The sequence below is a fragment of the Leptonychotes weddellii genome, chromosome 9 (assembly GCF_054177405.1).
Source record: "Leptonychotes weddellii isolate Sample4059 chromosome 9, ASM5417740v2, whole genome shotgun sequence".
Classification (NCBI taxonomy): domain Eukaryota; kingdom Metazoa; phylum Chordata; class Mammalia; order Carnivora; family Phocidae; genus Leptonychotes; species Leptonychotes weddellii.
Window position 1 is genome coordinate 64,561,596 of NC_138377.1, and position 13,554 is coordinate 64,575,149.

General features: G+C 53.6%; 2 protein-coding genes across 3 annotated transcripts in view; one reads left to right on the top strand and one right to left on the bottom strand.

Moving 5' to 3' along the window:
- The window catches only part of ZFHX2 (zinc finger homeobox 2), a 29,045-nt gene extending 27,068 nt beyond the window's left edge, over positions 1-1,977 (top strand). Inside the window, exon 10 of the mRNA XM_081831833.1 lies at positions 4-1,977. Within this exon, the coding sequence (XP_081687959.1) occupies positions 4-870 (867 nt within the window). The 3' untranslated portion in view covers positions 871-1,977. The remainder of the gene's footprint in view (positions 1-3) is intronic.
- Positions 1,978-8,140: 6,163 nt separating this feature from the next.
- NGDN (neuroguidin) overlaps positions 8,141-13,554 on the bottom strand; it is a 36,810-nt gene continuing 31,396 nt past the window's right edge. The window contains exons 12-14 of one of the 2 annotated variants that reach the window (XR_014148550.1): positions 10,817-10,919; positions 9,843-9,938; positions 8,141-8,436 (exon numbers count right to left, since the gene is read on the bottom strand). The gene's annotated coding sequence lies outside the window, so the exon portion shown is untranslated. Of the gene's footprint in view, positions 8,437-9,842; positions 9,939-10,816; positions 11,017-13,554 lie in introns of both variants that reach the window. The other variant, XR_014148549.1, reaches the window with a different exon arrangement.

The window sequence follows — 13,554 nt, forward strand, 5'->3', positions numbered from 1 at the left end:
GAGCAAACTAACACCTCCACAGCTGGCACCACTGACCCTGCCCCAGGCCCCCCTCCTGAGCCCTCTGGGGACAAGGTCTCTGGTGAGCGAAAGCCAGTTGCAGCCCCCGCCAACTCCTCCACTGACGCCCTCAAGAACCTCAAAGCACTGAAGGCTACTGTCCCAGCCCTCTTGGGGGGCCAATTCCTGCCCTTCCCCTTGCCCCCTGCAGGGGGGGCGACACCACCAGCTGTCTTTGGCCCCCAGTTGCAGGGGGCCTACTTCCAACAGCTCTATGGCATGAAGAAGGGGCTATTTCCCATGAACCCCATGATACCTCAGACCCTCATCGGACTGCTCCCCAACGCCCTCCTCCAGCCACCACCCCAGCCCCCTGAGCCCACAGCCACAGCGCCTCCAAAGCCTCCCGAACTGGCTGCTCCAGGGGAGGGGGAGGCCGCGGAGGCTGCTGAGCTGCTGGCAGGCAGTACCGGCATCTCCACCGTGGACGTGACCCACCGCTATCTGTGCCGCCAGTGCCAGACGGCATTTGACGGGGAGGCCCCAGCCACGGCTCACCAGAGATCCTTCTGCTTCTTTGGGCGGGGCCCTGGGGCTTCTGTGCCCCCGCCGCTGCGGGTGCCCATCTGCACCTACCACTGCCTGGCATGTGAGGTGCTGCTGAGTGGGCACGAAGCCCTGGCCTCCCACCTGCGCTCCTCGGCCCACCGGCGCAAGGCGGCCCCACCCCCCGGGGGCCCACCCATCACCATCACCAACGCCGCCACGGCCGCCACGGCGGCTGTGGCTTTTGCCAAAGAGGAAGCAAGATTACCTCACACGGACTCCAACCCAAAAACTACTACTACCTCTACACTTCTAGCTTTATAAACAGATGAACCAAGACGGGGGGAGAGGGGAGGGCCTCAGGGCCCCCTCCCTTACCCCAAGGGGTGTTTGGTGGGAGCTCACACCCCTCACCCCGACCCTCGGCCCCGCCCACCTCACGGGACGCTTTCAGTTCCCACCCTCAGTGGGCTTCACACGCCCCGCCTCTGGCAGAGCCCTGCCTCCGCTCCCCTGCCCCCCCGCCCCCGCCTGGCCCCCAGACACGCTGCGCCTCCTCTGCGGCTCCTTGCCCCACGTCTTCACAGACGCACACCCATCTCATCATCCTGACGGTCCGCTCATCTCTGCCCTGCCCACCACACACGAGGTCTACCCTTGAATCCATCTTCCACTACCTTATTCCCACTGGATTCGCCCCCCAACACAGTCAACCCCCGCAAACACACATATGTCAGCCCATGCTGTTCACTGACTGAGAAAACACCAAAAAAAAAAAAAAAAAAAAAAGGAAAAGAAGAAAGTTAAAAGAAAACCCAAGACAAAGAAGGGGGAAGGAAAACAAACTTTGCTACTCCCCCTTCCCTCTCCCTACCCCCTTGTCTAGAGCACCACACAGCTCACAAACTTTCCTAATACCCAGTTGGCTCCCAAGGTTGGAGCCTGGGATGGGCAGGGAGCCCACAAAACTCTAACCAAACTGGAGGTTGGCAGGGGGAGAAGTGCTCAGTTCACTCTCCCCACACCCCTCCCTCCTAACCCTCTCCTCGCCTGACCAGGAGCCCCTGCGGCCTGGACTCTAGGGGAAGCCGCCGCCAGGAACCTCTCTGCCAACCCCCACCCTGCACCCTGGGAACTGCAGTAACTTATTCTCAAAGGCTTTAAACACAGAGATCCTCTCAGCAGCCGTGGGCCCGCCCCTTGTCCCAGCCCTGCCATGTGGGGGTCCAGCCTCTGGGACCGGCACTGCCCACCAACGGCAAATCCAAAGTTCTTTTAAAAAAACTGAAACACACACACAACCAAAAAAAAGAGAGAGCGAGCACGCACGCACATGTGCACGGGAGAGAGATGGAGACAGAGGAATGAACTAAAGTAAAACATAAACTTGGAAAATACAGAAAAAAAACTGCAAACTCTCCCATCAAACAAGTGTTTGTTTGTTTGTTTTCCTGTTTGTGTCTCTTTCCCCTCACGTTAAGGGTTTCTTTAAACCGCTAGTCTTGGAAAGAGCAAATGGCTTTAAGTCCTTGCATGGGTATGGTGATCCTTGGGACAGAAAGCCATGCAGCCTGCCCCTGGCCGTACCCAGCTTCCAAAGCCGGGGCTGGCCATGGGGAGAAGAGCCTGGAGACTGGGGAGGGACCTACCTTTGCCCCCTGAGTTGAGTATCAGGACTGCTAACACCCCTTTGTTCCCAGCCGCTAGTTAGAAAAGTCAGTGTTGTCAAACATATCTTGGCGGTCCCAGGAAGAAAGGGGTGGACAGGACTGTGTGGTTTCTGAATCTTGGGTATACTTCCCTTTCCTGCAGCTAACCACTATTTCCTCCCATTCACTTCTTTCACAAACCCCAACTTCTATTTCCATGTCCAGTGGCCCCTTTACATTCCTGGTCACTTGAAATCCTTGCCTTTGCAGGGACCCTTGTTCCGCACCTGTGTTCTTCCCTCCTCCTCTGCCCTTGCCCTTCCTCCCACCAGTAAGCAGCAGCTGCTGGGGGCACCACCCAAAGAGTCAGAGGCTGTCTGGGAGGGCCCTGGGCTCTGGAGCTGAGGACAGCTCAGGGGGTGGGTGGGCAAGGCAATGACCGAAGCACAAGGCGAATCTCTGACAGAGTGCTATCACCAAGGGAAACCAATGAAAGGAATGAGCTAGAAGAGGGTTCCCCACCTCTAACCTCATTGTTTCTGCCAGCATCAGGTGGTGACCCCAAAGCCCAGCTAAAGTGGCACAAGGTAGAAAAGCAGGTGTTTTATTTCAGCAAAGAAAAGCCTGCAAAAGCTCCCAGTCCTCCAGTTTCTGCTACCGCCCTTGCCCAGGCTTGGGCGGGAGTGGCGGCGGGGGGGGGGGGGGGGGATCCCCTCTCAAGGTATTCTCCTTGCAGACTTTCTCCTTTAGGGCTTCTTCCACTACCATCATCCATTTAATATGCGCACACAGTTCAGTCAGCCCTGGGATTTCCACTTCCTGGCCTGTCACTCTGCCCATGAACATGTTAATACCGAAGCAGAGGCTTATGTGCCGAAAAGATGGGAAAATCAGCCAAGTCCCTAGTGCCCACATGTTCTGTGAACCTCACTTCTGACCCAATCCATTTCTCAAATTAAGAGCTCCAACTCTAGCCAACCAGGGTAAGGGGGAAGCAGTCCTTCAGTGATGCCAGTTATAAATGCAGGCCCTGCCGTGTTGGCGCTCTTGCCACCACCCTTCCTGCCTCTCAGCCTCTCCTCTGTCCCTCCCTTCCTATCCTTTTCTTTTCCCATTGAAACTCTGTGTATAAGACTATTTTCTTAGCAGCACGTGTAGGGGGAAGGAAGCTTTTTCACTCTGTGCTTTCAGGGAATGTGATTTGTGTGTAAAAGTTGAAAACAAAACAAAAATTAGAAAGAAAGATAGGAGGGAAAGAGGAAACATTTTAAAGAAAACTGGGGCAAACGCCTGGTAGGGGATGATTAGAGGCGTGGTGGTGTACATTTTTAGGAGTTTACAACCAGGACAGATTGGCTGTTGTTTGAACTGTGAATATTTTTACCAGGAGTTAACATAGCCAGAAATCCCTCCTCTGCCTCCTCCTGCCCTCCGGCCTGTTCCCTTACATGGGGACACCCTGGTCTAGAGACATCGTGTACATGCACAGCAGGGGACAGGAGCTGATTCTAAGCCACTGTCCTTACCAGGAGCCCTGTAACTTGAGAAATAAGAGTCTGGCTGACTGTGGAGTCAGGTATGCCATTCCATGTTACCAGTGACTGGAAGCCTTCCTCCCCAATCCCATTCTCAGACCAGAAGTCCCCACAGCTCCGCTCCTGCTTCAGAGATGCTCAGTGGGCTGTTCTGGTGGAAGGAAGGCCAGGTCGTCAGGCCCTATGCAGAATGCTAGAGGCGAACACCAGGTCACCCTGGGTAAACCCTGTTGCTTCTCCTGAGGAGAAGGAGACCCAACTTAAAACGCCTGGCACATCAACATCTATCTTGAAATACAGGCCCCACCCCAACAACCTTAAAGTGAGCTTAAATCCATGGCTCCTAATATTGGTCTTCCACGGCCTGGGGCAAAGGCCTAGGGTTTCTGACATACATGGGCCCTAAGGCATCCAAATTCTGGCCTAGCCTACTTACTGCTAGGATCAGTACCAGGAGACAGGAGGTGGAAGGGAGCCTGGCTGTTTTTGCACTAAACCAGAATCAGTGTGGCGACGGCTTCAGGTACCCCATTCTCAACCAGGAACAAAACTCAAAGTCTTCTGGAAGAATATGAGAAAATCTAAAGCTGCAGCAGCCGAATGGGGCAGTCTGCAGTAGAGCCACAAAAAGAAACCCTTCTTCCCTCAACCCTCTAGCCCTTTCTACATTACAGAAGCATGCACAAGAACCAAGAAAGCCAAGTATTCCAGACCCAGTAGCACCCTTCTGCTTAATTCCTTCTATCTGTTAATTTCCTTCTATTTGTTCCTTAGCCACTTACAGGGCTTATACATCACCAATTCCCCAAACCTCCACCAGCCTGGTTGCTTTAAGGCACATTTTCTCATCCAAACATTCATCCCTGTATAGAAATTCACACCTGAAATACAGAGCTCTGTGTATATAACTGCCCCAATGAAACAAGCACGCACACTGTCAGCAACCAGCAGGGCCAGGCAGAGAGAGCTATGGGGATACACACATGCCAGCAAGGATGGGCCCCATGGGTACAGAGGCGCAAGGGATATGCCCCCAGCCCTATCACCTACACTTCCCATAAGTACAACCAGCCTCCAGGACATATTCATTTTCTTCACATCCAACAGTAGGTGAGAATAACTTATAAACAGTCAGGGGAAATGTAACCTGTTACATCAGGAAGGGTGACCAAATGTTGCAATCCATGGGGAAAGGACCTTCCATTCCTCTGCATTGTGACACTGGGGAGAGGAGAGGTAGAAGAGAAACCAGGAGGAAACTTTTGGGAAAACTCCTGGAAACAGGAATAAACTGGGCTGGGACCCTGTGTTATAGGGCCTTTCTCTCTAGGCTGCAGTGAGAAGCTCAACCCACCAGCTGGGAGCAACTAGTGAGAAACTTGTAAGCCCCGAGGATGTCCTTGAGGACTAAGGAAGAAATGCTCCAATGCCAAGGAGGCCCTTTCTACAAGAAGGGCTACAGACCCAGTCTGCAGGAGTATAGCTTGGATACCTTGTGAAAAGGGCAGATGAAAGAAAAACCAGACAGAGGACATTCATAGAAGATCTAGACCGTGGTTCATAAAGTCTGGAGAAAGATGGGAAGTGATCCCCAGGGAAAGCCTCCAGGCGAGACTATACTTCATGGGAGGAACGTGAAATTAGGTGAGGACCCACCCTGTCATTCTCCATCATACAGAGGGCCCAGACAACCTTCCACACAAAGGATAGGCAAGGGGTAAATGGCATTGTTCCCTGTCAGTAGTCTGAGCCTGGTGTTTCCTGCAGCTCTCCAGCCACAGGGAGGTGTCTGGTTAGAAACTAGTGTGGAAGCAGGCTGATTTTAAGTGGACCAGAAGGAAGGTGATGGGGAAAGGTGACCTAGTATTGGCTTTTTTTTTTTTTTTTTTTTAAGTAATCTCTACACCCAATGTGGGACTCAAACTCATGACCCCAAGTTCAAAAGTCAGATGCTCCACCAACTGAGCCAGCCAGGCGCCCCCCTGGGGTTGACTCTTAATCTTACCAACCACCACACACACACTTTTACACAAACAATGGCTAAAACACTGGAAGAGGTAATCAGTAGGAACTCAGCATGCCCTACATCCACAGTCCTTCCCTGATATCCAACCTCATACCATGGCTTTTCAACTGGACTTGACTGACCCATGCTGTGCTCATTCCCACCAAGTGCTCAAACAACAGCCTCATTTGCATTTTGCTAGGTATCTGCAGTAGGCTAGGCCCTGTACTCTGTCCACCCCTCCTTCCACTACCCAGGACCCAGACCTGTCTCCAAGAAGAAGTATAATTAGGACTCATCCTGTACTGAGCTACAGAATCCACACAAATCTTACTGGACCACAGAGAGCCATCTCCCGGCTGTGCTCCTAACCTAGTGGTTCTCAGTGGTGAAGTTTCAAAAACACAGGGCAGCCAACCATCAGAATTTGGAAGTGTTCCGTAAGGTGAGAGGCATGGTTCTGACAAGCTAAATCTGCCTGATTTGACCTCACAATCTGTCCAACTGCTCCTACCCACAACACACTGACACACATCTCACAACACACGGACCACAGGCATGACAGCATAAGACATGCCTGTGGTTGGGGAGGAAGAAGATGCACAGGCCTAGAGAAATCAGACTAGGTTAACTGTCCTATCGTGACTGCCGCATCTTAGAACAGTCTCTCAGAGTTCTGTCTACCTGCAGTGCGGTCACCCGAGTGCTGGCTTAAAATGCACATTTCTGAACCACACTTCGGATTCGCTGAATCAGAAACTCCTGAAGTGATCCCATGCTCTCTGGAGTTCAAGAACCCCTGATTTGGGCTGCTCAGCCCATATACATCTGTGACCTGCCCCTCACTCTCCAGCACCCAGGCCCAACCCTGCTCCACCAGGGGCTACCACCAGGGGCCTAGCATCACCTCAGGTTTGTCTTCTTCATTACTCTGCCTTCACCCCCACCTCCACCATCTGGGAAATCTGACTGTGTCTTCTGCTTACATTGGCTGTTCTTGAACAGGAGAAAAGAAACATTGTCCACTCACCCATTTGGCTGAGTGTCTCCCTGCTTTTTCCTCTGCTGTGGAAATCATCTCCCCTCTTCTGAAGTTGGCATCCACTTCTGGAAATGCTGAAACCAGAGCTCCCCCAACCCTAAGCAGCTCAGTCCAGCACGGCTATGGCTTCACTTCCCTCTGGGCAGGTCCTATCCTCCATCAGAGCCACCCAGTCTCCCTCAACATCACCCAGAGCCAAACCTTCTACCTGAGTTATCTTCCTAGTTACTAATCCACGGCTTCTGGCTAGGAAGGAAAGCCCATCCTACTAGAAGTTCTTCCAGATGGAGGCCCAAGGTCCAGTTTTGTGGCACTGCCAAGGGCACTGCCCCTGAAGGCACAGGGGTGGTCTCTGTCATCACAGATGCTGGGGACTCCCCTCCTAAGAGCCTTCCTTTTTATGAGGGCTTATTGCTGATTTGTGGTTTCCCTTCCAGGGGTGGACTTCAAAGACATGGATATTTATCCAAATTCTACCTAACCGGGGTGCCATTGACAAATTCCGAAACACTGTATCTCCCCTAACAGTCTTTCTGGAAGGACAAGTCCCAGGTGCCTTTGTCTTCCTTATACCTGCCTACCTCTCTAGGCCTAGAGCACCTCTTCATTTTTCTAGGACTGTTATTGAATATGGGCCTTCTAACAAGGGAGAAAGAACTGATTCATCTCAACCACAGCTCAGCCAATCACAAGGCAGATGAAATGCATACAGGGGCAAACCACCCCACTAGCCAGCAGCGAGGCCGGAGGGGCCCTCCTTCCCACTTCTCTTCCAATCTCTTCTGGCACCAGCTCCGTGACAACACAGCCGGCTGGCCTCTCTCCAGCTCTCACTCACCCCGACGGTATTTCTTCCTGTCCCCACTGCCCAGAGAGGTGTACAGGTCACTGGCCTGGAGCCTTGGGTTTGGCTTCTTGCCTGTGCCCTTGTCCCTGTGTGCCCCAGCTTCCCTTGCAGTAGCTCTCACACACTGAGTGTGGCAGCAGGCTAACTCCCTTTCCCGGGGGCAGGGAGGTAGGAGGGCGGGGGTGTCTAGTTGGAGCTGGCTGGAGTACCGCCGCGGCGAGCTGCCGAGGGTCCCGTGTCGTGCCACCCCCCAGCCCAGAGCTCCGCCTGACGCCCGGCCTGCCTGTGTGCGCCGCCCACTCTCTCTCTGCCGCCAAGTGGCGGTCGTGAGCATGCCTGGCGGCTTTGGGTTTGCCGCAGTGCCAGGATCTGAGACGCTGTGCACGTGCCAGTGCAGCATCGCCAAGCGTGGCGGCATTCAGCTGGTTGGGTGCCAAGCAGTAGGACCCAGATGGTGATGGAGAGATGAAAGAGGGGTGGCGGGGAGGGAGGGGGAGGAGAGGAAGGCACCAGGGAGAAAATCAGATAGCTCACTTGTTAGAGTGCAAAGTCCAAATGGGATCCCCAGAAAGGTGCCCTTCCCATTCTAGACCGGAGCTCAGCAAGCAGGCCCCGCCCCCGCCCTCCGCACGCTCGCGCAGGGACATACGCAGACCAGGCAAGAGGAGCTGGCCATCTTCAGCAGGAAACTGGCCGGGGGCCAGACAGGACTGCCAGCGTTCTCCATCCTTCTTCCTTGGGGTCTTGGCAATGGCGCGCTTCCTCCTTTGTGTCCTCATGCCTCTCTCCCTCTGCTGCTCCACTCCCCATGCCTAAGAGGGAACAGGAAGGAGGTCCTGGCAGAAGAAAGTCTGTTCTCCCAAGCAACTCACACACACGCGCACACACACACACACTCCAACATCTCACCTCCCTTCACACCCCTGGCACAGCCACCCCCTCAAGCAGATTGGCAAGAGGCACGGCCACCCTCCTCCATTCCACACAATGCCAGAGCCTGTGCCCGGCTCCTCAGGCAGCGCCAGCACCCATGGCCTCACGCCCATGTCCCCCTGCTTTTCATGTAGGGCCAGACTGCCGGCCCCGAGGAGCTCTCCCCAGGGAGCAGTGGCACAGTCCCTCGTCCTGGCTCTTAGACACTTTCTGGGCACTTCCCTGGCTACTCTTTCCCCCACTTTACTTTCCCAGACCGGAAGAAGGCTGACTACCCCCTAGTCCCACCGTTTCTCAGAGCTGAGCTCCAGAGGGACAGCAACATCATTAGCATACCTCTGCCCCTCCTCTCTGCCTCCTGGGGCCCCTGTTCCCAAGGCGCCAGCTTGGGCACCGGCCTGACGGGGGTGATGCCAATGGCTCCAGGGCAGCGGTCCTCCTCTCAGAGCCCCGGGGCTCCTGCCGCCCCACCCCCACCCGACTCCTCCCATCTCCGCGGGCACAAGGGTGGCAGCTGCAGTGCCCACGCCTGGAAGCAGGCAGCACGAAGCAACCCATGCACTTGCTTCTGCCCTCCCGGGCCCCGACCCTCTCCCCTCCTTCTGCCACTCCATCCCTCTGTCCTCCTGGTTGGACACTAGATTGGCCAGCGCAGTGCCAACCCCCACCCGTGCCCAGGAGGCTCACATACAGCACGCGCTTCTGCGTACATGTACACGCGCACACACACACACGTACACGCACACGGCCCCACGAGTGCCAGGCAGCGGTGGCAGACACACAGCAATGCATAGTGACGGGTATACCCGAGGAGGCAGCCCGATTCAGCACCTGATCCAGCACCCGTTTGGGATTGGGTGGGTAGGCGGGCGGGCAGGCGGGCGGAGGGGTGATGGAGGCAGACGATGGCCCTAGGTTGGCAGCCGATAGAGCTGGGAGAATGGAGGGAACAGATGCTCTTTGCCCAGCCTCCCTCCCTCCCTCTTGGAGATCAGTGCCAAGCTGGGGGGATGGGGAGAGGGGAGGATGGGGGAAGGGTGGCATTTGGAAAGCTGGCAGGCGGGGGGTGGGGGGTGAGGGGGTAGGGGGGGCTGGGTCCGCCCAGGCTGGGCCGTGCCGGCACTGGCTGCCGCCTCTCCACTCTGCCATCTGTCTCGCTTCTCTCCCCACCCCCTTTCTCTCTCTCTCTCTCCTTCATCCACAGCACACCGAAAAGAAAACAGGGTCCTCATTCCGCCCACCCCCAACCTCTGCCAGACCCCTTCGCCTCCTCCCCACAACTCACCACACCATACCACCACCAAGCCATCTGCGCTCTCTCCTCCTGGCTCGGTCACCTTCTTTCACTCGCCTTCGCCCTCATACCAAAACAGGTGCAATGCTTTAAAAATATATATATACACATATATTTTAAAAAGGAACTTAAAAAAAAACCCCACAATTTTCTTTGAGAATGTCCCGTCCTTCTGAGCCTGGGTCCTCGGTGCCAATATTTATGGAAAGCAGAGGGAGGGGACCCTGTCCTCAGCTGGTGCCCATGAATCCCATGCCAGGGAGGAGGGGTGGCTGGGGTGGGCTGGGGGTGGGCTGGGGTATCGGGAGAGCTCTCTCCTCTCTCTGCGCCTGTGGTGGTTTCTTTTTTTTCTCCTCTTCCACTTCCGGAGCAGATTCAAATAGATCTAGAGCCTTCCCCACCCCCAGTTCCCAGGGCCCCTGTGCCCTTCTCTCCCTGCTTTTGATTTTATTCCTCGATCACCCTTTCCTTTTTTTGGTGTGTGCGTGCGTGTGTGTGTACGTGTGCGTGCGCGTGAGTGTCTGCAGCCATGGCGGTGGGCACCGTGCCAGCCACCACACCGCCATCTGCGATGCCTTCTGCAGCCTCCGCTCTTTCTCCTTGCCACCTCCAGCCCCCAGCTCCCCTGCACCCCAGCTCTCCACCCCCCATCATTAATTAGCTACTGAATTAATTAAATCATGAATGCTAATTAACATTCCTACAGGGCAGGCTGCCAGGCTGGGAGGGCAGCAGGGGTGTGAAGAGGGGATTGGGAGATTGGGATGGGGGAAGAGGAAGGAGAGCCTGTCTGCTTAGAAGAGCAGGGGGGAGACGGAAAGAACCCAAAAGAAGGACGAAGGAGAAAGAGGGTAGAGTGATGAGACATGCGTGTGGAAAATGGGGTGTAAAAACAGAGTCCAAGGGAGTGCAACCCAGCCCTTCCTGCCCAAATAAGACAGCCAACTCCTCCTCCTCAAGCTTACCTTCCATCCCACGAAGTATATACTCCTTAGGTGGGGGACTCCAGCAGCTTTCTTCCCGTTTCTTACAGAAAATCAACTCCAAACGAGAGTCAACAGCTACTACCTGTCAATCCAGCCACAATGATCCTTAGACCAGGTCACCACCGAGAGGAAGCTCTGGGCTCAGAGAAGCCCGTGTTGACTTGTCTTTCTCTACCTCTCTGTCAAGGTGAAGGGGACAATCTGTGAGCATCTGCTGCAGGGAGGCATGGGGGACTAATATGGGGAACCCTGAGGGGTGTCCATTCAATGGGAATTCAATAGCAATTAGCAAAAAATCATTGGCACTGCCTGCAAGGCTGCGCTAGGGAGACTGTGATAAAAGATTGCCTGCCTTTGGGATTCCAGAGTAGGAAGAGTAGAAACACTCTTACCCACCTCGAAGGTCAAGAATTTGTGACCTTTGTAGAAAGAGTAAGGGCCACCTGACTTGCAATTGTTACTGTTTTTAGAGAAAGAGAGATGCCAGTGTAGGGAAACTTCTTTCTGCGGGTGCTCTATGAAACACTAATCTGATGGGCTGTTCCTTAGAAAAATGGATTCCATGATCAGATTTGTTTGAGAAATTCTGTTTATTCCCCCTCTAAGAGATTCAAAATGCATAATGGTGTGTTAAGGCTCTGAGAAGTCCTGTGAAAAAAGAAAATGTTGAATGTGTTTAACCCACAGATACTCAAACTCATTGGGCCATGGAACCCCCATTTTTATATTTTCTAATTTAATTAATTTTACTCACACAGAAGCAGTGTTCCAGTTTGGGGAAAGCTCTCTTAAGTGATCAGGTGTGGTTGTGGCCTGAAAGCTGGCAGACAGACTAGCTGGCCCCAGGTCAGCTGCCTCCTAATAGTCCACAAATAAAGTAATAGCACCCAGGCTCTGGTCTTCTGAATGGAATACACCAGCCATAACAATCTTTAGAACCACAGACCTCTAGTTTCAAGAGCTGGAGAGAGACCTTAGTAACCATTTGATTTTATAGTAGAAGCAACTGAGACTCAGAAAGGTGAAGTGATTTGCCCAAGGTCACAGAGCCACTAGATGATAGCACTGACATCAGGACAGGGATTTCCCGACCTCTAAAATAGGCAAAGACTTAAAAGTCTGGGACCAGGCTGACATGGGATTTATCAGTTACCTATACTCTTAAAGAGCTTCACCCAGACCCCTTCCCTCTGTGGACGGAGGCCCGGGCCTGTTCTTTTCCACCACTGTCCTCTGTCTTCATCCCCACCTTTGGAACCCTGCAGCCTCTCCCTGCCTCTGGAGAGTCTATTCTGTCTTCCTGTGGAAGTGGGGATGGGCGCAGGAGTTTGTGTTCCACAAAAGCTCCTAAGTGTTTCTGATACCATGGATTCAGAACTTGTCTTCTAGGGTGCCCCCATCCCTGCTCCCCACTATATACTATTGGTTTCAAGCCAAAGCTTCTACTCCCCCATGACCTCAATCTCCTTCTGGTCAAGAAACCTCAAATGCCTCCTGGGACATCTCCTGCTGTATTCCTAGCAACCTTCCCTTTGCCTGTCCTCACTTTGGCGTCTGGAGTCCCTGAGGTCCCTTAACCTCTCCATCAGAGTCCTCGAGAGGATAGGCTGTCTTCGAGCTGGAGGGATACCTGACTCACCAGTGAGGAGGCCCTGGAGCCAGCTTCAGAGACGTCCCAGGGCCCACAGCCTCTCTGAGCTTCTGAACCTCCATCCTCCTGCCACAGTGTGAGCCCCTCTTTTCTCTCAAGGCCCTTTGGGGAACTTAGAAACAATGGAGAAAGGTGGGAGTCTAGCTTATTTCAAAGTTGAAGAACATTACCGAATTTTTTTTTGCTTTCTGGGTCCTACTGTGTGAGCCAGCCCCACTTTCCACCCACACTCCCCCATGGGTAACCTCCTGACAACTTCCTAAGAATGATGACTCTCTTCACAAGATAACTCACCACCCCATTTTAAAGGGAGAATAGCTTTGAAATACAAGTTTGATTTGCCAAAGAGATTTACATCCAAATATCCAGGAATGATGAGGTCCTTCCTTTGGATCTTTAAAAGTCTATGCATGTGCCAGCTGGCCCCATTTCCTCCTTCCTTCCCGTGTTTCTGATGGGATAGCCCTCTGGCACGTGACAGAGCCACGTCAGAGTGTGACCCACTGTCCACCTGCTAACTACACCTCTAGCTGAGGAACCACCCAATAAAGGGAGGACGAAGTGGAGTCAACGACCCAACTAGAGAGCCAGAGGTAAACCTAGATGTTCTCACAGGACACATTTTTTAAAGAAAGTATTTCAGGGCTGCTTTTATTATTGGGTGTCATCTTTGCTAAATTACCCCCCTCTCAGTGGTCGGTGACAGAGGCCCAACTCCAGCTCCCTAGGGTCAGGGATTTCAACCCGGTTCACTTTCCCTGCTAGAGCCTGTTATACTTCTCGAACACCCAGGGACTGAGCCACTGTCAGTAGCAGAGGCTCTCCAGAGCTGCGATATAAATGATGATTATTCTATTATCAAATAACATTGCCAAGCCTGGCTGGCTCCCTACAATGGTGGCGGCAGAGGCGAGCTCCAAAATTCAATATTCATAAACTGTATATTGTCTTCTAGAACCATCACTCTCCTTGACAGCCACTCCCTAAGCCTCCCACCATTAGCAGCAAAGAGGGAGTTACTGGTTAGTGATGGCCCTGGTGGGGCGGGGGGGGGGGGGGGGGGGGG